The 23,924-nt window shown below is 46.0% G+C and overlaps 1 protein-coding gene across 1 annotated transcript in view; it reads left to right on the top strand.

Moving 5' to 3' along the window:
- LOXHD1 (lipoxygenase homology PLAT domains 1) overlaps window positions 1-23,924 on the top strand; it is a 1,221,805-nt gene that overhangs the window by 793,659 nt on the left and 404,222 nt on the right. The window contains exons 16-19 of the mRNA XM_085629301.1: window positions 3,951-4,111; window positions 4,559-4,645; window positions 6,189-6,324; window positions 16,574-16,728. Of these exons, the coding sequence (XP_085485427.1) occupies window positions 3,951-4,111; window positions 4,559-4,645; window positions 6,189-6,324; window positions 16,574-16,728 (539 nt within the window). The remainder of the gene's footprint in view (window positions 1-3,950; window positions 4,112-4,558; window positions 4,646-6,188; window positions 6,325-16,573; window positions 16,729-23,924) is intronic.

Here is a 23,924-nt window from a genome sequence, read left to right as displayed (position 1 = left end):
CTTACTACTTACCCCAGAACAGGAACTGCCAGAAAAGTTATTTGCACCAGTGCAAGAATATTTTCTTTAATGTACTCGATATTGCACAGTCACTCGGTTTCCCCCACTGTGCAAAAATTAAAACTGACTCTTCAAAAAATAAAAAAAGCGTGTATCTCATAGATGTACACTCCTAGGCACAAAATGTTGAGTAATCAATAACTTTAACACTGCCCGCAATATGAGAACAGACACACAAACCTACCCTTCCCCGCTCTAAAGCCAATTATCTGTGCCTCCTCCAGTTATACCAAGCGCCGGCGATTACTCTAACTTTTCATTCAGTACAAAGGCCCAAGTGCTGAAAGCTAGTGGGGGGAGGTCATTCAATCACAGCCCGTGCATGAAGCTGGTTAGAGAGTGGCATCTAAACCCACTCCGCCTCCCCCCAGGCATGTTTAATTGCTGGATTAAGTTCTCAATCCAAAATGCACTTTTGTTAGTTTAGGGAGGCGAGATTGCCTGAGCCTGATAAAGTCCCCTTCTACTCCTCCTCTGTTGTATACAGGTCACTTTCATTTGGAGTGTTTAGCAAAGCAGGTTCCATCTGACGTTTAGGCCCTGCTTTTAGAAAGCCTATGTGTGGACTACTTGCTTTAGTAGAATACTTTAAATCCATGGTAACAATAACTCCTATTCTCTTGCGCCTAGAATTATTGAGGCTTGCATGTTGTAATATAAATTTGACATATTTGGAAAGGCCCAAAGACATTGACAACGCCAATAGCTCTCGGATTGCTGACACCTGTTGGCTTTCCCAATGCTTGTTCTTAAATGAGGTAAAAATGTGCTTTTCTCAGAAACTCAACAAGCATTGGCATAGCCAATAGGTCTCACCTTTGGGACCTTATAGGTGTTTAGTTATTCAGCACAATATCCTTGGTGCAACAACATCAAGTGTTGTATGGCTAAACACTTATAAGGTCCCAAAGGCGAGACCTATTGGCTGTGCCAATGCTTGTTACAAGTTGTCCCCAAACATGCTCTTACCAAATCCCTTTTTTTTTTAACATCCTTGCCATCTTTCTGAATTTTCTATTATGTCTGATAGCAATCTGATTCTGGTACTTTTCCACTCTTTCAAACAACACCTGTTTGTGCAGGATTTCCACGATTCACCCTTTCCATCCATGAAGGACCCACTGATGTGCAAGCTACTCTATCTTTCTGCAGAAAAAACTGTGTTTCTCCTCTAGCTGTATGTGGTGTAGTTCGGTAACTCCACAACATGTTTTCACCTCTTGTCGCCAATTCAGTCTCCCACACATTGCCAACTGAATACACTCACCCAACACCCAGTTGAAAGGCTCAACTAACCCATTTCCGCTTGGGTGATAAACTGGTGTTCTCAGGTGTTTAATCCCCCCTTTTCTAGGAAATGTTTCAAACTCATCAGGAACAAATTGTGGACTATTATCTGAAACTATTCCTGCCGGACAACCCTCTCTCCTGTTCACCTTCCACACTGATCGACCAATCATTGTGGAGACTCAATGACTGTAGCGTTGTCAGAGAGAGCATGCGAAAAGGTTGCTATTGACATCAGCAGTCCATTTGATTTCTTGGTAGTTGAGAGTAGATTAGCTGTTGTAATCGTAGATAGCTACTCAAAATGGCGTGAAGTTGCCTTTATGAATGTGGTTAAGTCATTCCAGGTCATTTCCTTGTTTGAAGAGTTTTTCAGGGGAGAGGATTGTCCTGAAGAAATAATTTTCAATAACGGTCCATATGAGATCTAGCTCGCAGCAGTCATCCTTCCTCACGCCCGAATGGGAGGAGCCACAAAACCTGTTGCAGACTTGGCTGAGAACTGCTGACACCTCCAATGCCCGCTAAAGACAAACCATTGTCTTCAGGTCAGACTCTACCTGCAATAATTACCTTGAATATGGCCCAAAGTTAACTGCGCACAATCATCTACTTGATTAGCAAAGCTGGCATGTCAAACTCGCATTAGCAGATACGCAACATATCACAAGCCAGGCTCAGCATGAAGTCAACATTGCACACTGTATCAGTGCAAGCTGATGTGAAATGGAGTCACTGTTGCGCTAGGCCAAAACACTCTCCCCCAACCCCCCCAAAAAACCCACAGTGATTCTCTCACCGGCAACAGATTGTCACTGCCCACACACGATCTTTGCCGCATTCCCATTGCACAAATCCGACTCCAGGTTGCCACGTTGCCCATTGCTTTATAAGGCAACCATTTCCCACGATCAGGATAATTCTCAGGGGATCACACCAACATACTTCTGCCCAAAGTCAGTTGTCCATTTCGCAACCGATCCTTGTCACCACTTTTGGGAAGACCAGATTCCAAATCTGCAGTAAATTAGATTTATTAGAGTATTAACATACGATGTGAAACCCCTTGCAGGCGCTTGCCAACTGACCAACTTCAACCAGGATTCTAGAATACTCACAATGCCAACATAGAACACTGCCATGTCCAATCCCATAGAGCATAACAGTGTGCCCTGCCTGTTGAACTGTAGAGAATGCTGCATATGTCATACTGGTATGTAGACGGTGGAAGCTTGTGTGAGGGGAGTCAGTAGGAAGCAGTTGGAGGCTGAGCAGGAAAGCTATCTTGCTCTTGTGGGGTTATCATTTGTACATATATACTTGTATCACTAAATCCTTGTTACCCCTTTTACCTGAGCTATCTGTGTGCTACATGTTGGCCTCTTTCTCTTTGCAACACATAGCTTAGTTACCATCCCTATGATTGGATGGCTAGGATTCTTCCTCTATTTACATGTTCTGGATGAACTGTTTCTATTGTAGCAGGATCAACACTGATTTGCACATGGATGATCTCTCACTGGAGTGGAAGAGTAAGCACAAAACAATGAACTGGAATGCACCCACAAACAGTCACCAGTGTCTGAGATGAATTCATCTGTTCCATCCATCACCTTGTTGTTAGTTACAATCTACTACAAGCTGGCTGCACATTGGTGCGTTCATGCCTATGGCACAGATTACATATTTGATATCTGTATCTGCACCGAGGATATCTCTTGTATCAGTTGGGGCAAGAGACCAAACACAGAAAGGCGGTACTGGTTTAATAAAAAAAGGACCTTCTACCTTAATTAAAAAGGCACTTTGAAATTCTCCACATTGTCAAGAACATTTGACCTTGTTCCTCTCTTTGATCACAGATCTCGTTGGTGTCTTGCAATATGCTTTTACCCAACTCAGTAGCAGTCACATTATTGAGCGAGACCATGAGAATGATTGGAACCACCAGGATTCCAACCTGTTACCATGGGGTCAAGCACAGATGCTTGTAGCAGTGAGCTCAGTAGCCAAGTGAGCCATCAGGCCCCCAAGAATATCCTATAGAAAGGCCATAATTCTCTTTCAGAATGAGAAATATTTATTATCGCTGAATTTGGGATCATTGGCAACAGGTGTTTAGCACTATATAAGCACCTTTCAGATGGTTTTCTAATAGGTAGTATTACATTAGGACTACAGTAATTTCACAGCAAAGACAACGGTGGATTACTAAGCGCTGTTGGGAACATATTAATTTATATTTTTCATATTGTCTTTGTGGGAGCAGAGACCTCATTTGGTGTTTTTAGATGGGTATGAACAAAATTATTTTTGAATAAGTTGAATGCTAAATTATTCCAAAGGTTTGAATGTACTTATTCGATGTTGTCTGAATTGAGATCTAATATTCTCCTATCATTGGAGACTTGTTCTAAATAACAAGCTCTCCATGTTTGGCCACGTAGATGCGGCATTCATATTAGGACTTGGTGTTTTCAAACAACATAACTGTTTTATTGAAAGTCAAATAGAAAGCAGACATTTATATCATGAAGAAAGTTTATACCTCTTTGATTGGTGTTATTAATATATCTTTGATTCTACTCCACTCTACTGTGCAGAAAACCCTTGGTCCCTTTGGATCTGGACTAGCGACATTAAGAACGCAGGGACGGATGCCAATATCCTGCTCCAGATTTATGGGGACAAAGGCAAATCAGACGAGATGAAACTGGACAACAACTCCGACAACTTCGAAACCGGACAAATTGACAAGTTTATGGTATGTTGCCAATATTTGTTAATTGTACTAAAGGTGAGGACTGCTTAAAGTCTAATTAAAGGATGGAATAATCTAAATCATGGATGATTTATGAGAGAAGTAGTGTTTTGGTAGAGCAGAGTTACCAGATGACATTCACTCTAATTGAGATTTAGCATTTCAGTCTGGAACTGATAGTTAAGTTGTACATCATCTCGATCTGTTGGCTTAGGCACTTTAAAAAAGCATGGACTGGGCTGAGCTTCTTGTCGGACAAGTTTGTCCGTGGGCAGTTATATAATAACTCAAGCGCAATCAGTGTTTTATCAGTGTTTATATGTTACATTCAGTGCTTATACCTAATGAGCATAGAAATAGTTATGTCTAGATATAGCTTTGATTTCTCATTCTTATTCTATTTCTAAAAGAGATGTGATGAGAAAAAAGATTCTCTACTTTTGTTTTTAGATTGAACTTCCTGACCTGGGCAACATCTTTAAGCTCAGGATATGGCATGAGAAGAGGAGCGCATTTGCAGGGTGGCATCTAAACAAGGTATGGAAGCAGTGAGGCCCCTCTTTCTATTGCCTTATAATGGCCAATACTGCTCCATCTAACATGGGCTATATTCATTACAAGTGTGCAGCATTGCACATTGCCACAACTAATCTACATTTCTGACTACTTTATTCTACATCCTGTGCTTATTAAGCTACCGATCCCTCACCATTTGTGCCTGGATATTCTTCCAAACATTTTTTAAGGAGTGTATGTAGGAACTGGTGCTTATGGTCTTACTAATAGGCTACTTACCGTCACTAACATGCTCCTATCAGGCGTTTTACTTTTACATATTCTTGGGAGGACATAGTCACTTCCTCAAGAGAGGATGCTAACTACAGAATTGATACCCAGTGACTCAGTTATTCTAGGTTTAAGTTTCGCATATGTTTTTATCATGAACTACCCTACAGTGTTATCCCTACGCATACAAATTGCTTACCTCTTGATTATGCTTTGCCTGTTTGCGTAGCCAAGATGTAGCTCTTTCTGGTATGTTATTGCCTGCTTCTTTCTTCACAATCATATCTCTTTGCTTCATCTTCTCCTGACTGTTCCCAGAGGTTCATTGACAGATCGTTCACTTCTCCTACTTAATTCTTGTAATCAGGGGCACTATATGTTGTCAGCATGGTAAAACAGTAGGTCCTGTTGCCTTTCAGCATATCACAGTGTCTTTCTTTTACTCCCACCTCTCTTACAACACCCTGGCAGTCCACCCTTTATCCAAGTGTTCTTGTTCATAGCTCCTGTACCTAAAAATAGGCCTGGGCATAGGTCGCGGAGTTTTGCTACGCGAAACTCCGCGAAGTTACAAAAAAGTCTGCGAATGTCCGCGAGCAGTGCGAACTGCAGTTTGTGCTGGTATTCCTGCTGCTCAGGTAGAAATTCTACCCAAGCAGCAGCTCGTGCTCGTAAACTTATCGTTCGTGATCACGAACTTCCCGCGAGCGGGGAAAAAACTCCGCTGCACATCGCAAAGTGGAGTTTTTTGTACTGCGCGAGCTTCGCGAAGTGCCGAAAACTCCGCAAACTCTGCGAACTGTGCGAAGTTCACCGCTCAGGCCTACCTAAAAAGTGTTCAACATTCTTAATTTCCCCTTCTCTAAGACTTGGCTGAAAGTAGGTTAGAAAGTTTGTCCGGCCTCTTATTTTGTTTCTTTACTACTTGGTTGAAAGTAGGTTAGAGAGTTTGTCCGGGCTCTAATTTCAAAGGCCCTTCACTGCGTTGCCATTTTGTCTTTCAAGATTGTGTACCGCTGAAGCATCAGGTCACTGCAAGACCATATGTAATCAGAATACACTTGTAATAATGCATTGGAAACTCCATAAGGCAAACATTTACTAATGGAAAGTTTAGTTATTGCAAATTAACATGAATAGGAACAATAATTGAAGAAAATATGTTTCAAGAAATGGAGCAGTAAAACCAACAAAATATTTATTGTGAGAGTGCTGATTCATGTGGTAGTTATTGCTAGTCCCTAATCTTTTTAACTCCGTGGACGTTATTTGTAAATTATTTTGTTTATTTAAGGTCTCTTTGCTGAAAACGCTCACCAAAGAGAAGTACACCTTCCACTGTAACCGCTGGCTGGACTTGAATGAGGACGACAATGAGATCCTCAGAGAGCTGCCGGCCGAAGGGGAGCTCGTCAAGGAAGTTCTGCCAGGTGAGGCGACAGAAGAGCTTTATTGAAGCTTGTGTGATGTGACAACCCAGTGACACACGTGTGCAATCCAGAACCTGTCTGATTGTGCTCAGCGTCATGACCACATAGGTCATCCCACATCAAGCTTAGTTTTGGAGCGATAATGACAAGTAAAGGCATTTGTATTTACTTATGCACTGATATTTGGGCCGAATGACATAACCAGCTATTCGTAAACGTCATAACGTTAGGAATACTTAAGAACAAGGAGCATATTGCTGGGTTTAATTAGGGTGCATTGGAAGGGAAATGCCTGCCCTCCCAGTACACATCAAAGGTCTGGATCAGAGTTGCTTAAATTGACTTCTAGTGCTGTGCTGGGAGGTGCAAAGGAACTGGTGTGTCCTGCAGCAAAATCCTGCCACCTCTTACTGTAGCTAACAGGAACTGTCGGGCATTCCTCGTTTTAGGGGATGTCCATGAGGAACAGTTCATTCTTGATTTCTCAGGAGCAGGAAACAAGTAGGACTGGGAGACACTGGTTGAAGACCTGCGATGGGTAATGGCGAGATCTGCACATAACAGTGGAACCTCATATAATCTGGGCAAAATACCAAGGGTCTTGAATCAGGAGCTAAGGGCCCGATGTACATTGACTTCCGTTTGTGATTTCCTAATTCGCTATTAGGAAATCGCAAACAACTATGTGCAACAGTGTGTTTTTCACTGTTTGCAATTCCCAATGGGTCTCAAGGGACCTGCCTCATTCATATTCATGAGTCAGTCACAATTTGCGACCCATTGGGAATGGCTAGTACTCACAGGGATGGTGGCCTGCTGGAGTTAGCAGAACCCATGTCTGTGACTGCTTTTAAATAAAGCAGTTTTTTTTTTATTATTAATTTTATTGATTGTTTACAAAGGAAACAATTTATACGGTTCACATCCTCATAGATAGATACAAGTACATTCCAATAAACTTATGACTTTCACATTCCGATTGTACATATAACCGATCTCCAAATTCAATTACCATTCTTACAGCATTATCACCTGTCTACACAATTTCTTCCTCAGATGTTTCCCCAGAGCGTGCCTTAGGAGGCTCACAAATATATCCCCTAAATTTATTCCATCCTCCCCATACTTTATTCCATTTACTCGGGCATCCACGGTTACTGTATACTGTGTTTTCAGTTATCATAACCCCATCCATTTCACTACACCAAGTTGTTATCGTCGGTATTTCCTCTGACCCCCATTTCTGTGCAATGTTCCGCTTTGCAATCATTATTCCCAGTGTAACCCACACCTGAGCCATGAGCATAAGATCATTTGACTCCCAGATGTTCAACAAGCAACTCTTGGGTTCTGGCAGCTGCGATATCCCCTCAACCTGCGATATTGTCCTCATAACCCTCGTCCAGTATTCCGCAATTCTTGGGCATTGCCATAGTGTATGAAAGAAGGTTCCCTCATTTCCACACCCTCTCAAACAGTACGGGTGAGAAGTTTTCCCAATTTTGCAGAGGAGGACTCTGGTGTAATAGACATGATGTAGGATTTTTAGCTGTATCAGCTTGAGCTTCGAAGCTATGCTCACTTCCCGCGGGGATGCCGTTGCATCTTGCCAATCCGCATCGTCCAGTTCTCCCACATCTTTGGACCACTTTTCCCTAAGTGCCTCAATGGGGTCTGCTAAGTTATTGACTAGTTTTCGATATGTGAGGGAAGTAGCACGCTTGTGCATATGGTCTGTCAGTAATCTTTCTTCTAACGGGGTAGATTCTGGAACCTTAACTCCCGCTGGCAAGGCAGCTTGTAGTGCATGCTTGATCTGCAGGTATCGAAACCATTCTGACTCTGCCAGTATTGCTCCTGAAGACCCTTGAATGAGATTATTTCTCCTTTACTCCACAAATCACCCACAGTGAAGATGCCGATTGCATCCCAGTGAGCGAAGCCCCTACTGTTCCTGAGTCGCCCCAGCCGCTTAGTGTCCCATAAGGGAGTGAGTTGGGTTATAACCGCCCGCCAACCTAATTTAGTATGTGCCTTATACCAGAGAGCGACAGTGTGTTTTGCAGGATCAAGGAAGGGGGGGGGGGGGGTCGGCTCTCGTTATATAGAGCCGACATCACACCCTCTGCCCCAAGCTCGTGTCTATCAGCTTTAAAGGCTGGGTCAGATTGTGGAGCATGTATCCATTGATTAACTATCTTCAATTGAGCTGCCCAGTAGTATAGCTGGATATTTGGGAGCGCAATTTCCCCCATCATACCAACCCTTTACCAGTTTGCTCTGTGCAATCCGTGCCGGTTTATTCCCCCACAGCAAGCTGGAGACCTGCGCCTCTATCGCCTTGAAGTAACTTGGGGGTACCAGGGAGGGCGCATTTTCCAATACATAAAGAAATCGAGGAAGCGCCATCATTTTGAAAAGCACCGCCTTGCCCAGGAGCGTCAATGGCAACGTGTCATATCCCGTCTGAAGCGATCCAGATGAGGCACCAGATTCAGCTTATAAAAGGCCTCTGGACTACTAGTTATATTGATTCCTAAGTATTTAAATGTGTCATCTGTGACAGACAATGGGCAGTCCTTGGGGAGCCGAGGGGGCGGCCCATGTAAAATGAATAAAACCGATTTAGACCAATTTATGGTGTACCCAGATGCCCGACCAAAGAGCTTACAGATGTTAAGTAACGCTGCAATTGAGCGACTGGCGGAGGCCATGTACAGTAATACGTCATCGGCATATAGTGAAATACGATCCCCCCAATCCGCCGTCCATCTCAGTCCCCGAATCAGTGGTTCCCACCTAATCCATGCCGCTAGTGGCTCAAGGACCAGAGCAAACAAGAGTGGCGACAGTGGCAACAGTGGACAGCCCTGCAGTGTGCCACGGGAAAGTGGGAAATCCCGAGAAATGTGTCCATTAGCTGTCACATGTGCCATTGGGTTAGTATACAGCAAGCGAACCCATGCACAAAATTTGGGACCAAAGCCCATGTGATCAAGCACCGCGAAGAGGAAGGTCCACTCCACCATATCAAACGCCATACAGGCGTCTAGGGAGAGTATGATTGCTGGCTCTTGTATATATGGTATACAAGCCATCACCCCGTGCAGGCGCCTCAAGTTCAATGCTGTACTTCTGCCAGGCATGAAGCCCGATTGGTCTGGATGTATCAGTGTCCCTAGGAGCGGCGCAAGTCGCATTGCCAGAAGTTTAGCCAGAATTTTGGCCTCCCCATTGATTAAGGATATGGGGCGATACGAGATACACTTCGCGGGAGGTTTTCCTGGCTTTGGGATCGCCACTATAGTGGTTAGTCTTTGGTCTAATGGAAATTCGCCATTCTTCAAGCTGTCCTGAAACATATTAAGTAAGTGCGGTGTAATTGTGCCCGCCGTTCTTTTGTATAATTCTATTGGTATACCATTGGGTCCCATGGCCTTCCCCGATTGTAGAGAGCCGATCGCCGACTGCAGTTCTGTAACCGTGAGATCAGCTTCAAGTTGGAGGGCCTCCCCAGGAGTGAGCCTGGGCATATCGATATCTTTAATCTACGACTGCGCTTCTTCCATGGACATAGTGGATGATGATGTATAAGCCTGCTGGAAGTGCCCTGCCAACATCTGCACTATTTCTTCCGGGTCCGTTACCACCTGTCCATTAGCCGTATGGAGTTGAGCTATGCACTTCTTACCCTTCTCCCGCCCATCCAACCATGCCAGGAGTTTACCAGCCTTATCGCCAGTTTCGTAAACCTTGTGCTGTGTCGCTGCCATTCGCTTTATAACCGTGTCTTTGAGATACTCCCTATATTCTTGTTGTCGGAGGGTTAGGTGTTGAGTCGCGGCTCGAGAGGGGTCGAGTGTGCATTGCCTTTCTGCCTCATGCAGTCTAAGTTCTATGTCAGTGAGTTCTCGCTGTTTATCACGCTTGTGACCAGTGATAGTTGCTATCACTTGCCCTCTAACCACAGTCTTGTAGGCCTCCCAGAGAATGGTAGGGGAACCAACTGATGACACATTATCCTGGAAGTACGTCTGGGTCGTTGTTATAATAGCCTTCTTGATGTGTGGGACTTGCAGATACCCCGGGTATATGGGGTAAATGCGCTGTCGTATTTTGTGACTAGTTGTATAGGGGAGTGATCCGAAATGCCCCTCAGTCTAATTTCCACTGTCGCTATATTCCTTAGACATTCCTGTGAGGCAAAAAAATAATCTATCCTAGAGAGACTATTGTGAACTCCGGATAGGAAAGTGAATTGACGTTCATCTGGGTGTCGATGCCTCCACGCGTCAGTGAGTCCCAGTGCCTCTATAAACCCTCCTACTGGGGAGACCCCATGTGTGCGTGGTCTAGGTGGGTAGCGGTCCTTGCCCGTGTCAATGGTGTCATTAAAGTCCCCCCCGATCACTAGTTCGCCCTCTGGCAGATCCAGCAAAAATTCACCAAGTGCTGCGAGCGTTACTGTGTGAAGGGCCGGAAGAATATAGATCGACACAATGTTAATTGACCTCCCCTCCCATTGGCCAGAAATGGCCGCAAAGCAGCCGTTTTTGTGCGATGGATTATCAAAGGGGACCGAGATTTTACAAGGATACCCACCCCTCTCGAGCCGGAGGTGAACTCCGAGTGCGTAACCATTTTAAATCCCCATCGATCCCTAGCTTTACTGGTGGTACCAGTCAGATGTGTCTCTTGCAGCAAGGACACATCGGGGGCACATTGTTTTAAACTATGCAGGACTAAACGACGTATTATTTTGTCCCCCAACCCATGGACATTCCAGGTAACCAGTGTCAGGGGGACCACGTGTGTCGTGTTGTGCATCTCGTGCTCCCAAGTACTCGGGCCATGTGATGTCGGTACTGTCATTCCGGGTTAGTAGTGGACCGGGTTTTCCGGCACAGCACACTATGTAACCATTGCCCGCGACTCTGCCACGTCTCGGTCTGGTAAGGAATGCGAACCTTTTGTAAGACATGCTTCAAAACAAACCATAACTTTAAACCCCTGAACTGAATCCCGTCCCCCGCCCCCCTCCCTGCTACCCTGCCTAATGGACTTTGAACTACCTGCCTCCCCAACTTAGCAGAGTGCTTTGTTCCCCAAACCATGTACTTGCGTGTAGGGGGGGAGCCACGACCGACCACTATGGGTTCCTCCCGTGAGTCCATCCTATCTGCCTGTAGGTGAACGCTTAACGTGCAAGTTGTCAAGTCCGGCACTACGTGGAGCGAAGCGCCTCCAAGAGGTTCAGTTTGTGACAGGTTTACGCCCATTTCACATCAGCACCTGTATTATCAATGACAGTCTGAGTCCTCCAGCCTGCGTGGGACTGTCTTGTCCGCCGTCGTCTCCATGGTCAGCACCTCTGATGTACCTGAGCCTCCGGATAACCGTCTCTGTCTGCGCCCATGTCGGTTGGTCCCTCCAGGCTTCCTCCACCCTTCAAGCCATTCCTGGGCCTCCTGCGGAGACGTGAAGAAGCATGTCTTACCGTCCGCCTCAACTTGGCCGGGAAGAGCATGGCGTATTTCAGATCACGGCTACGTAGTTCTTTTTTTACTTCAGTGAAGTCTCGCCTTTGCTTTGCCACCGCAGCCGTGTAGTCTGGGTACAGCATCACTGTACAGTTGTCAACTTTAAGGGGAGGTGCCACCCGGGCTGCTTGTAAGATCGCATCGCGGTCCCTGAAGTTGAAGAATCGGGCTAGGATAGGTCTGGGTGGTGCACCTGGCCTCGGTCTCCCGCCGGGCACCCGGTGCGCCCGTTCCACTAAAAAGAAATTAGACAATCCTCGGGGCTGGAGCTTGGTCTTAATCATGTCCTCCACAAACAGGTCAAGGCCCGGTCCTCTGATACTTTCCAGCCCTCACCAGGCGAACGTTGTTACGTCTAGAGCGCCCTTCTTGGTCGTCCAGTTTAGCTTCCATCTGTCTTTGGGCCTGTTCTAGTTTGAGAACCTGACGCTGCAGCACTGCTGTGTCTGAGGACAGTGTCGCCGTGGTGGATTCTACGTCCGACAGCCTGGTGTTTGTTTTGGAAACATCTGCCCGGAGTAGAGAGATATCCGTGGATATAGTCCCCATGGCGGTTTGCATTTGGGTCAACATGACCATGCTATCCTGTAGAGTGACTTCCTTGGCGTCCGCTGAGCGAACATCGTCAGTGTTACTCTTTTGTGGCACCGTATCGGTAGTTGGAGTGCCCCGGTAGGCATATTTGTCCAGCTTGCTTTGCTGCGGTGCACGCTGGCCCTTGCCACCTATGTTGGAAGGATCTAGCTCCGGCCAGGAGACTGCACCAGGCAAGAGGTAATCGCCGCTGCCTGACTGCGCAATCACCGACACGCACGGCCTTTCGGTTTTCCCTTCCGCCTGCCTTCACCGGATTGCGTAACTTGTGGCCGTTTCCTCTGTACCCCAAGGACTTTCACTTATACAATGGTGGGCAGGTCGTGGCTGGGGGAATCCACTCACTTTTCAACGCAAGTCAAGGATCGCGTCACCAGTGAATTCCCAAAGGCATGAACACCTATGTGCTGACCAGACAGTAACTGTGCTGTGAGTTCCTTCTTTTTCGTTTTTTATATATTTATTTATTTTTTGGGTGGGCTTTGCTAACAATGTCCGAGGCCGCTCCGGCAGCGCCCAGAGGCCCGCGGCGGTCACAGCGCATCCAAGCTCATGGAGAGGAGCCCCCTCCACCGCTCCCCAGCACTCCAGGCTACCCTAAAGCAATTGTCCAGCACGGGTCCCAGTCCAACTGAGGGCGCGGCAGAACCACACTGTACCCGCCCGGAAGGTGTCTGCTGTGGGCTGCAGTACGGTCGGCCAAAGTTCTCCTCTTTACAGGCGGGGCCCAACCCCGCCCGTACATACAATCGGATCCTGGCACTGCCGCCCATCCGCCGGGTATATGTGGGGCCTTTCCGCTGCCGGGTTGCACCCCCTCCACCGGTCACGCACTGCACGGCTCACCCGGGGGTTAGCGCTCGCCACCTACGCGCCTCTGGGCGCCGCCAACCGAGGTCCCAGTTTCAACGTCGCTGCCAGGCCGCGGACCTCCCACCTGCCGTTACTGCTCAGCTGAGCATCCGTGAGCGCTTGAATTTGCGGGAAATGATACCGCTGTTCTCCGGCTGTCGTTACCGGGCGATGCTAGTAAGCAAGCAGTGGATTAATTACAGGATTCATGGGGAGAAACTACGGTGGCCTTGGAGCTCCCTCAGGCGGCGGCCATCTTCGCAGGCTGCTAGCCACGCCCCCCCAGTTTTTATTTTTAAATGCAGCCCGTTTTCCTTAAAGGAAAATAAAATGCACTTAAGAAAGAAAAATGAAAAGTTTGTTTTTCATTTTTTAAGAGCAGCCATTGGTCTGTGGGGCCACTGCCTGCTCTTAGAAAATGTTGGCTCCCATATTCACATAGGGGAAGGGGTCCCATCGGGACCCCTTCCTGTTTGTGACTGGGTTACCACCTCCTTCGCGGAGTCGGTAAAGTAGGAATGTTTTGCGACCGCATTCCAGTCGCAAAACATTCATACATGCCCTTGAGGCTCATTATTAGGAATGCTCCTAAACCATCCTGGCTATATGTGTGCAAGCCTTTCCTACATACAACTGCCTTCATCCTTCATAAATCCCAAGAAGGCATGATTTACAGTTTTGTTTCACATGCAACTTAATTTAATCTATTTTACTCCCTCCAGTAATCCATAATGATATAAAAAGTTATTCTTTGTTTTCAAAAAGCTGAGTCAAAGCAATCATTCAAGTGACTATACATAAATTCTTTTTTAGCAGTATTTTGTGATTGGCCAAAATTTGTAAACTTACTCAATAGTGTAAATTGCTCAAAAGTGTAAGGTACCTTTGTGAGCCCTCTGGATTGGAATAGTGGGACAGGATGAGTAATGTAAAAGTCTGACTATGCTCCATTTGCCTAACCCACCCTGGGCTGCATCAACAAAGCTGAGTACAGAGGTCTTTGTTTGGGAGCAGGTTGTGGTAGCATGAGGCTAGGGCTGCATTAGTAGATTTGGACAAAGGAGTGAATAGCTCCAGCACAGATCTATCAAATATACATCATTATTGAGGTGTTGATAGTTGAGATTAGCTAAGTAGTACACTGCCATAGGAGTTCTACAGGCCATGAATGAAGACTAGAAAGAAAGTTTCATGTCTGATCACAGGACCTCATTGGAATGATAGAGAGTAGATAAAGTTACCAGTGCTCAGTTTGTATCCCAGCCCAGGTTTACACAAAACCCAACTCACCCTCCTTTGGACCTGATTGTCTCTAATATATTTATTAAAGACAACTACGTCCAAAGAAAACCATGGTACAAGACAAATGAACTCCAAACCCTGTACATTGCAGTCATAATACACGTGAAGTTAAGTGAAGTAGATAAGACCTCCAACAACTAGCAAGATCCTGATAAAGCAAACCAGATTTGGGGCCAGTTTCATTCCTTTGAATCAGGCATAATGCATGAATGTTTTTTACAAAAATATTAATGCATCAATCAGCCATTTGTGTGAGCTTCCATGCTAGAGTGCGTATCTATTTCATATACTGCCCAAGAAATTATATTTTAGTTTCAAGTGATTCTTGGTTACAATCAGTGTGCCACCCATTCTTGCCCACTCTATTTTCAGTGGTACAGGTTCAGTTCTGACAACGTTAAAAGAGGATTGTGTGCTAGAGGGCTTCTTGGTACTAATCATAACCCAAACACAAGAAAGAAATTGAAGATGGAGCCAAGTTTTTACAGGTTGCCTAAATTTCATGTGTCTTCTCTCTTGGAGGGTAGGAACGCACCCAAAGACGGTCTCCATACAGTGTGCTCTCCAAGAGTTGCCATTTAATTTCAAAGGCCATACTACCACTAAAGCAACTGCCTGCCACTGCTGTGTGACCATTTTATTTCCTTCGGTTAGTACAATCACACTCGAAATACCCTAAGATGGGATGGGAAGCCAGGACTTGGCTGTGAAGGACAAGGGTCTTGCAAGATTTATATGGAAGGCAGATGGAGACAGGGCATAGCCACAGGCCCCTGTGACAGGAGAGAGGTTGGTTACTACCAATGGAGTGAAATTGTCAACACAATTGAGTAAAACACTTCTTTCAAACAAAGTGCTTCAGAACAGTATATTAGACCTCATCTCATGTCCAAAGGAGAAGACTTCAAAGTAAATATACCAAAAGTCAGGAAGATTAAATGAGGCTAAACTGCATCCTCATTTTTAATGTTGTTTAGTTTTTGGTTAAGATTGCAGTTGTATCTCTTGCTGAAGAAGGAAAGTTCAGACCGTTTGGCTACGTTAACCAAATACGAGTATGTCGGTATTAAGTGGAAAGATGCTGAAGGGCTGAAATTCCCCATTCCAGCTAGTATCATTAGATTGAAAATGGAGGATTATGAGATTTCACTCTGGAATGGGGGATAACTGCACAGATCCAGTGATACTGGGGCCTTTGATGTGTGGGTTTTCCCTTTTCCAGGGAGAAAATTGCAGATGTTTTCTGACAACTATGAGAAGGCCAAAAGTGTCTGTCTTGGGAGATGGTGTTGGAATGGGATCAAAACACCCTCAAGTCTACTCCCCCCTTACTGTTGTAGGGGGTCAGACCAAAGCTGGACTGTGATGCTGCCCACATCCCTTGCCCCTTCAGCAGGAAAAAAGTCTCAGAGTCCAGAATGATCAGGATTAGAGTTTGTGGTGCCAATAATTTCCTGCCGGTAGACACTGGTGATTTAAGGTTGGAGGATTCCACGCATAGTTATCGCTCTGTGTGAAATTCTTCCAGTCCTAGTCAGGGCCTTTGTATGTTATGGCAGTGCATCTGATTCTGATCCTCCTTTTTTATTGTAATGAGTTGTAATGATTATGTATGTTTATTGACATGAAGAGTCAGGTTCAGAGTTGACTGGAACATATAATCATCCATGTAATTTCAATGGTGAATAGTCCAGGTGGAGAATCCTCTAGTAGCATTACCTCAGATGTAGCACTAGTCAGGCAAATTTAATTCTCTAGAATGCCCTACAACTGGTATAGAATTCTGGAAATGGAGGATTTAACACTTCTCCAAAAGGAGGATTTTCTGTTCTCACTTAGTTCTAATTCAGACCCTGAGAGTACTCCATGCTGCTTTTGTACTTCTCTGATACCTGGAAGTGTACTTAACGTTTCTGAGAGAGTACTTTCTATGCTGAGCTTTGTGATTGCTTCCTTGTTAGTGGTAAAGTACCGCATAACTGTCCACACTGGCAGCGTCAGCGGAGGCGGAACAGATGCCAACGTCTTCATCTGCCTCTTTGGAGACAAGGGCGACACCGGGGAGCGGCTCCTGGTTGACTGCAAGAACAACATGAATAAATTTGAAAAGGGCAATGTAAGTGAGCAAATGTTATATGTCACCACTTTTATCTGTCTACAAAATGATTGTTTTGCGGGATTTCTCTAGGTTTACATTGTAGAAAAATTATTTCCTTGCATAGCAGTGGCTGAGGCCCTTAATATGAGTCTGGCGGTCCACGGACCACCATACTCATGGTATCGGTCTCCCAACCACCCTATTATGGCTAGGGCAGTCGGGTCGTCCTGGGACCACTGCATCCACCACAATCGCCAGGGAACAGCCATTCCCTGGTGGTTGCACTGCAATCCTGAGGCCGCAATATGCTTGACGGGGCCGCTGCGGCCCATCCAAGCATATTACGAGTTTCCTCACCCCCACATTTTTCAAGGAGATGCGACCACAATGAAAAGTGTGGCGGTGAGGAAACGAAGGGGGTGCAACAGGGCACCCTGGTGCCTCATGCCATGTGGATGCACACAGGGGGGCACAACATGTGTCCCTCTGCGTGCATGCACACCTGTACCTCCACGCCATGGACGGCAGCAGTCCATGCCGTGCAAGTACTGGTTTTGACATTCCCATTGCGGTGTCTATTTCATAGGCAAGCCAAAGAATCGCTCGCCGGACGGGAGTAAACTCCTGATCTGGCAGGCGGTTCTTACATGGGTTTGGTGGTGCGGGAACCGGGAGGTCCTGCTCCCACACCACCAAACTCATAATGCGGCCTCATGTATTTTCGTTTTTTGTTTCCATGCAGTTCTCATTTTAGATCAGAGTATAGCTTTTGCCCATTTGTTTCTTCCCAAAAATATTAGTAATATTTTATTATTATGGCTGTGACATAAGGTTTTACTTGTAAATGTCTATCGAATTTATGCTTGCATAAGATTAAATGTATGTGGAATGTTTTCCTTTATTTCGTCTTTAAAAAAAATTGTATAACATGAATGATCAAATGAATGGCAAGAGTAAGAGCAGACTGTCGCTTGGGATGTGTGGATGGAAATTATTGAAATAATTTGTCATAACTTAGAAACATTGCTTTTTTCTGTTGAACACACTGAAGGTACCTTCTCTGACCTATCACTTCACATCCAGTGGTGAAAGAGTAGAGAAATCGTAATCTAATAAACAAATCGGCTAGCTAACCGCTAACCACAGTCAGGCTTAGCAGAATCTTATCTCTATAATAATGGTATGCAGTTCCTTATGTCTAAAGCAGGTAGTTGTGTATGATCAGGGGCTCCACATAGTGGTGTAGAGTTAGAAGTCAGGAGAAGAGTCTTGTCCTTTCGGAAAAAGACCCTTACACACCCAGCCAGCTAGGTGTCATGCTTCATCATCGGGTCTGCTCCTTATTGGGTCGGTGCTGCAATACCCGATCGGCACCCGAGACGGGGCCTTCTTGGCGGAGATCTTTATTCCTTATGCCGTAGGGTGAAGTGCGTGTGAGGGCCCTAGATCAGTGTAGGTGATAGTGATGTGTAGGGATGTGGATTAAAATAGGGAATGGAGGTCCACTCAAAATAATTTTAATGAAATATGGCCACCACCCTAATTAAAAGTAAAGAAGATGCGTATCTTCACTCTAAGGATGTGAGGTTATACGCTTGTGATATGGGTCAACATGTTTCTTGCCCTTTTATCTATTAGATGGCAATTCTTCAGGACTAAATAGGGTCTACCTACACTTTTTGGTGGTGGTCAACAACTAGGTGAAGTGAGGTAATGACCACCCTTACAGCACCCTAAAAAGTGGTACCTGTAGATCTAAAAACAACCTGCACAAAACAGAATAACAAACATTAATGTATCATGTCAGCAGATCCTAGTCTAAATGAGAAGCTTGTGCACCATTCAATATCTAAGGTGCACCACACGCATGCTGGACGCAAATGACTGGTGGCATGCGTGAGGTGAGAGCTCGATATGGTTAGAGCATTAAAAGCAACATATTGAAAATGACAGCTGAGAGCAGCATTAGTCGTAAAACTCACCCAATTAGGGTCAAGGACGCACGGCATCAGTACCGGCTGGCGTAGACACTAAAGTGTAGTGTCCTAATGAGTGAATAAAAAATGTAGAGGGTTTAGACATGGCCTCCCAGGCACACTGGCCTGTAGGTAAAGTCAGCAATACAGAGGAGGAGGCCACAACACCGGGTTCCTTAGTTGTGTCCCATCATGCATAAATGTACGCATTCCTAATGGAGACACACTGTCAAATATCCGTCCATGAAGAACGTGTGCTGTGCAGTTCCACCCTGGGTCTCCGACATCAACCACGGTTGAAGTCAGGTCTGAACCAGGTGCACGTCGCGGGATGCAAAAAAGAGCTGGCTAGACATTAATCATGGCAGTATCCAAACAACCAACCCGCGCAGAGTAAGTACTTCATGATTACACTTGCGGGGATCAACAAAGCTAGCGCTCACCCAACACCCCTACTGGCGTCTGAATGTCCGGTATATGGGGACGCGTCTAGGCCGGTTTATATACCGCATGGAACCAGGCTACTCACCACCGAATCGGGAGGGTGCCCTTTCAGAAGAAGCCCGAGTAAATGCACAGATCGAGTCAATCAGGGAGAAAGCCTAAACATTACTTACTGACTCATATCGGCGGATGTCCTACCCCTCACTCAGCCAGTCTGGGTAGTGCCAATAGTGTAAGTAACTCGGTCAGAAGTACCTATGGCCGGGGGGAAGTGGGGGCGGTACTTCCGGTGCTTCTTGAAAAGCTGTGCAATGTGACTAGAGTGCAAACCCCAAATCGGGCTCCATGTTGGGTCTGCCCCATCTCATGCGGGCCCCACAACACAGGCCAGCTGTATCCATGTGCCAAATGTCAAAAGCCCCGTTATGTAGTAGCTATATTTTCCATAGTGGGGAGATGTATTAACCCGCTCATGGCTGATACTAGGTCAAATTTAGGTTCAGATGGTAATAACTATAGTAATGTTGTATTGACGTGGTACTGCTTGGTAGGGGTTTATTTAGGCATCTGGATGTCTACGGATGCCAATTATGCCCGGTATGACACTCATACATGCCAATTATGCCCGGTATAACACTAGTACATCCACTGAACGATCCCGGGTGTTTACCTAGACTTTACTCCATGCCAGGGCTCCCTCTAGGTCAAATCGTGAGGTGTAGAGCTGTTCATGTCTAGAAATCTAGAGGTGAAATCCACTGCATGTTGGGGTTGAATCTTCATGCGCTAATGAGATGTTTGACTGGAAGTGCAGATGCAGTTAGGTGTGCATAAGGGATAAGCCCAGTTGTTCATGTCTAAAAATCTAGTGATACAACCCACTACATATTGGGGTTAATTCTTGATGCGCTAATGAGATGTTTTACTGGAAGAGCAGAAGCAGTTTGTATGCATAACGGATAAGCCTAGGTGGTCATTCAGGTCAATAGGCTCCACGGGATATCTTCGTTAAGCTCTGCCTTATCAGTTGCTAACCGTAGGACCCAACGTTGTTCTAAACAGAACAGTGCATTTCTGGACATCCCCGGGTGTGTTTCTAGTATGCCCCATTTGAAAGAGTCAGGAGGGTGTTTTGCCTGTTTGAAGTGTTTAGTGTTGGTTTTCTGGCATCTGAAGTTGCTTCTATGTTCCATTATCCGGACTTTAACTGGCCTTGAAGTCATTCCTATGTAAAGAAGACCACAGCGACAACCCAGTATGTAAATGCAGTTGGAGGTGTTGCAATTAGTATGTGTAGTCATTTTCCAACTAACTCCATTGGGAAACCTCAGTTCTTTGGTGACTTTAGTTTGGGGACATACTGAACAGGACCCGCAAGGATAATGCCCCCTGATAGGGGGTAAATCCCATAGTGTTCTTTGCATATTGCTCTGTTGTTTCCTGGGTCTCGTGTGTATCAGCATGTCTTTGAGGTTGTTAGTCCGTTTAAACGCGAACCTAGGTGTGGGTAGGTTAAGTGTTCCTGTATTGAGGATGTTCCAATGTTTGCAAATGATGTTCCTCATTTGGTTCGAGTCAGGGGTATATGTGGTAACACACGTGATGGTTTTATCAGGTTCTCTAGTTCTGTCTTCCAACAGGCTCTCATGGTTGTTGTGTTTAGCCCTTTTGCAAGCGACATCAATAACCTGTTTGGGCTTTTCACGTTGAAGAAGGTCTTTCTTCAGTGTGTTGGACTCTTTCTTGTAGTCAGTCAGTGTACTGGAATTCCTTCTGATGCGAAGGAATTGTCCAAAGGGTAAGTTTTGTCTTAGGGCCCTTGGGTGATGACTACTGAAAAGTAAGAGACTATTCCTGTCGATAGGTTTGCGATAAAGGGTGGTGGAGATTTTATCACCCTCTAGTTTAATCAGCAAATCAAGAAATGGAATCTCGGTTTCTGAAATAGTTTTGGTAAATTTCAGGAAAGGGTTCAATATATTGACCCATAAGCAGAACTCATCGCATTTTGTGCGTTCTCCTTTCCAAAGGATCAGAATATCGTCGATAAATCTTTTCCACAGTAACACATTGGTCATGTATGGATTTCTGGGGTTGTGGATCTCCCTCTCCTCGAACGCTGACATGTACATACATGCAAGGCTCGGCGCGAACGTGCTGCCCATTGAGGTGCCCTGCGTTTGATGGTAGAGTTGGGTGTCGTATTGAAAGAAATTTTCTGTTAGTGCTAAAGTGGCGCACTCCAGTATGAAGGCCACTGGGGTTGGTGAATCCCACTCACTATTGATAAGAGCATCCTCGATTACATCAAGGGTTGCCCTTTGAGGAATGTTGGTATACAGGGCTTCAACATCCAGGGTGACCAAAAGGTCTACTTCTTCTGGATGTTGGGCCCCCTCAAGTAAACGTAAAGTGTCCCTGATGAAGGAGGGAGTTATTCTTACCAGTGGTTGTACGAAATGGTCAACAAATTTTGACAGGGGTTCCAGAATGGACCCGATCCCTGACACGATGGGACGTCCAGGAACCGGGGTGACCCTCTTGTGAAATTGGGGCAGGCAGTAAAAGTAAGGGGTTTTGGGCTCTTTAGTTATTAGGAATTCAGCTTCCTTCTTTGTGATCCACCCTTCTGTTTTTGCAGACAAGACCATAGAAGATATAGTTCTGCTCAGTCTGGGAGTAGGATCTTCTCTTATAGGAGTGTAATATCTCCTATCACTCAATTGTCTGCGGCATTCAATGTCGTAGTCCACTGTGGACATGATCACCATAGCCCCACCTTTGTCTGGCTGCTTGATTGTGATATTCACATCACTCGCCAAATCCTTGATGGCAGCGGTCTCGTTGGAGTGTGATATGGAGCAAGTGTTGTTGTTCTGCTCAGATCTTTCAACACTGCTTGCTCAAATGTCAACACCTCGTTGGGAATCATGCTACTATTCGGTGTGAAAGTAGAAGGTCTGTGAAGACCCGAGTCGCCAGTAGGTGGTGGCGGTTGGTCTTGAAAGAAGGCTTGTAGGCGGATTTTGCAGAAAAAAACGTGTACTTCACATATGTCTCGAAATTTGTCATTTTTAGGTGTGGGGACATAACCTAGACCTTTTTGGAGAACCCTCTCCTCTGTAGGTGAAAGGGCTCTCGAGGAGAGGTTAATAATCAGTTTATCTTCCCCCTTGTCTGGCTCCTGGTCTCTGCTGATCGTATTGGCTGATCCTGCCATTGTACTCTTTTCTGACCTCTTCTGTGCCCTCTTACTCTGCCGCAACCTCTGTCTAAAAAAGGTGGCTCAGCCCCAGGTTGGAAGAAGGGAGAAGGCCCTTGTTGGTACATTGGGTATTGCCAATATGGAGGTCCCTGATATGGAGGTATATTGTACGGAGGATACACAGGGTTTTGGAAAGGTTTGTTTGCCTGTTATTCTCGCTACCAGTGCTGGAGTCACTGTTGGACGAGGAACCCCTTTGAGATGAATTGGAACTCTCATCAAAAGAGTAACTTGTAGCTGTAGCAGTATAGTCTGCCTTAAGGTAAGGATAGATCTTCTCTGTGGAGAATTTCTGGATATCCTTTTGAAGTTTCAAAATCTTTTGTTTCTATAGGTATTCCCTATTGTCTGCAATTTCTGCATTAATCTCTGCCAGTTTGCTTTTGTATGCTGCTGTTGGGACAATGACCTTGATCGCGCCTTCTGCTGTTTGTATTCTGATTAGCAGGGCGTCAGCAATTCTCTTTGCCGTATTGATTATGAGGATCAGCCAGTCCCTAGGGCACTTCCATGCTACAAGGGACCATTCTGTTTTAAAGACAGCATCCTCCAGAAATAAACGTGGGACATTGTTAACAATCAAGCCATTAGGGGCTACATTAGCCCTTAGGTACTCCGTCATCATTGCACCATGCAGGGTCACCTTCAGCCATTCATGTTTCATGTTAGCTAACGAAGTCCAGTCTTCTGACTGACTGCCGAAGGCTGAACTGCCATCAGGCCCCAGCAGTGATGGTGCTCTTAAGATCTCTGCTGCTGCTTCATCACCAAAGCTAATCTTACTCTGACAATCTTACTCTGACAAGAAGGCCTGAGCAGTCCCCACAGTGATAACAAGAGTTGTTTGACACTCTTTTATGTCTATTAGTACACTGCAGGTATTTAGACAAAACAACTGATTAAAAAAAATATTTTCTGGCCTTTTTTGACACACATAGACCTCCTAATCCTTCTGTTAGCGTTTCAGCTGACTCCAGAATTTCCAAGAAAATGTGGATGTTCTGAGCCAAAAAGGTGGGAATAAAGAGTCAGCCTGGGGGCTGAGATATGCCCCCCAGAAAGTCAGCGACCTTTGACCTGTGGCCAACCGACGACGAAGCACGTGGGGCTCAGCCACCAGTTCAGAGAATGCCCCCAGGGGTGGGTCAGGTCCTGGGGGGTGCCCCCCAAAGAAGAAAAGTCGGGGAGCGCCGTCGCGCTCCCCGTGCAAAATGCCCCCCGCGGGGTGCCAGGAGCCCACCCTGCCCCCCGCCGAAACTGGAGGCAGGGGAGCGCCGTCGCACCTGCCTGGTAATGGGAGACGGGCACGGGATCCCAACTCCTGGCCCCGCCGAAGCCGGGGAACGCCGTCGGGCTCACCGTGAAAATGATGGTGCGGAGGAGCGGCAGCATGTTATAGCGCGTCCCCCCTCGGGGGAATCAAGCTGGGGAGCGCCGTCGCGCTCCCCGTGAAGTATTCAGGGGCCTGGGACCCCAACTCTGGGCCCCGATGGTGACCGGGGGTACCAGGATCCCACCCTGGCCCCCGG

The sequence above is a fragment of the Triturus cristatus genome, chromosome 2_1 (genome assembly GCF_964204655.1).
Source record: "Triturus cristatus chromosome 2_1, aTriCri1.1, whole genome shotgun sequence".
Lineage (NCBI taxonomy): Eukaryota > Metazoa > Chordata > Amphibia > Caudata > Salamandridae > Triturus > Triturus cristatus.
Note: the sequence above shows the minus strand (reverse complement) of the source record. Positions and strands in the feature narration are given on the sequence as shown.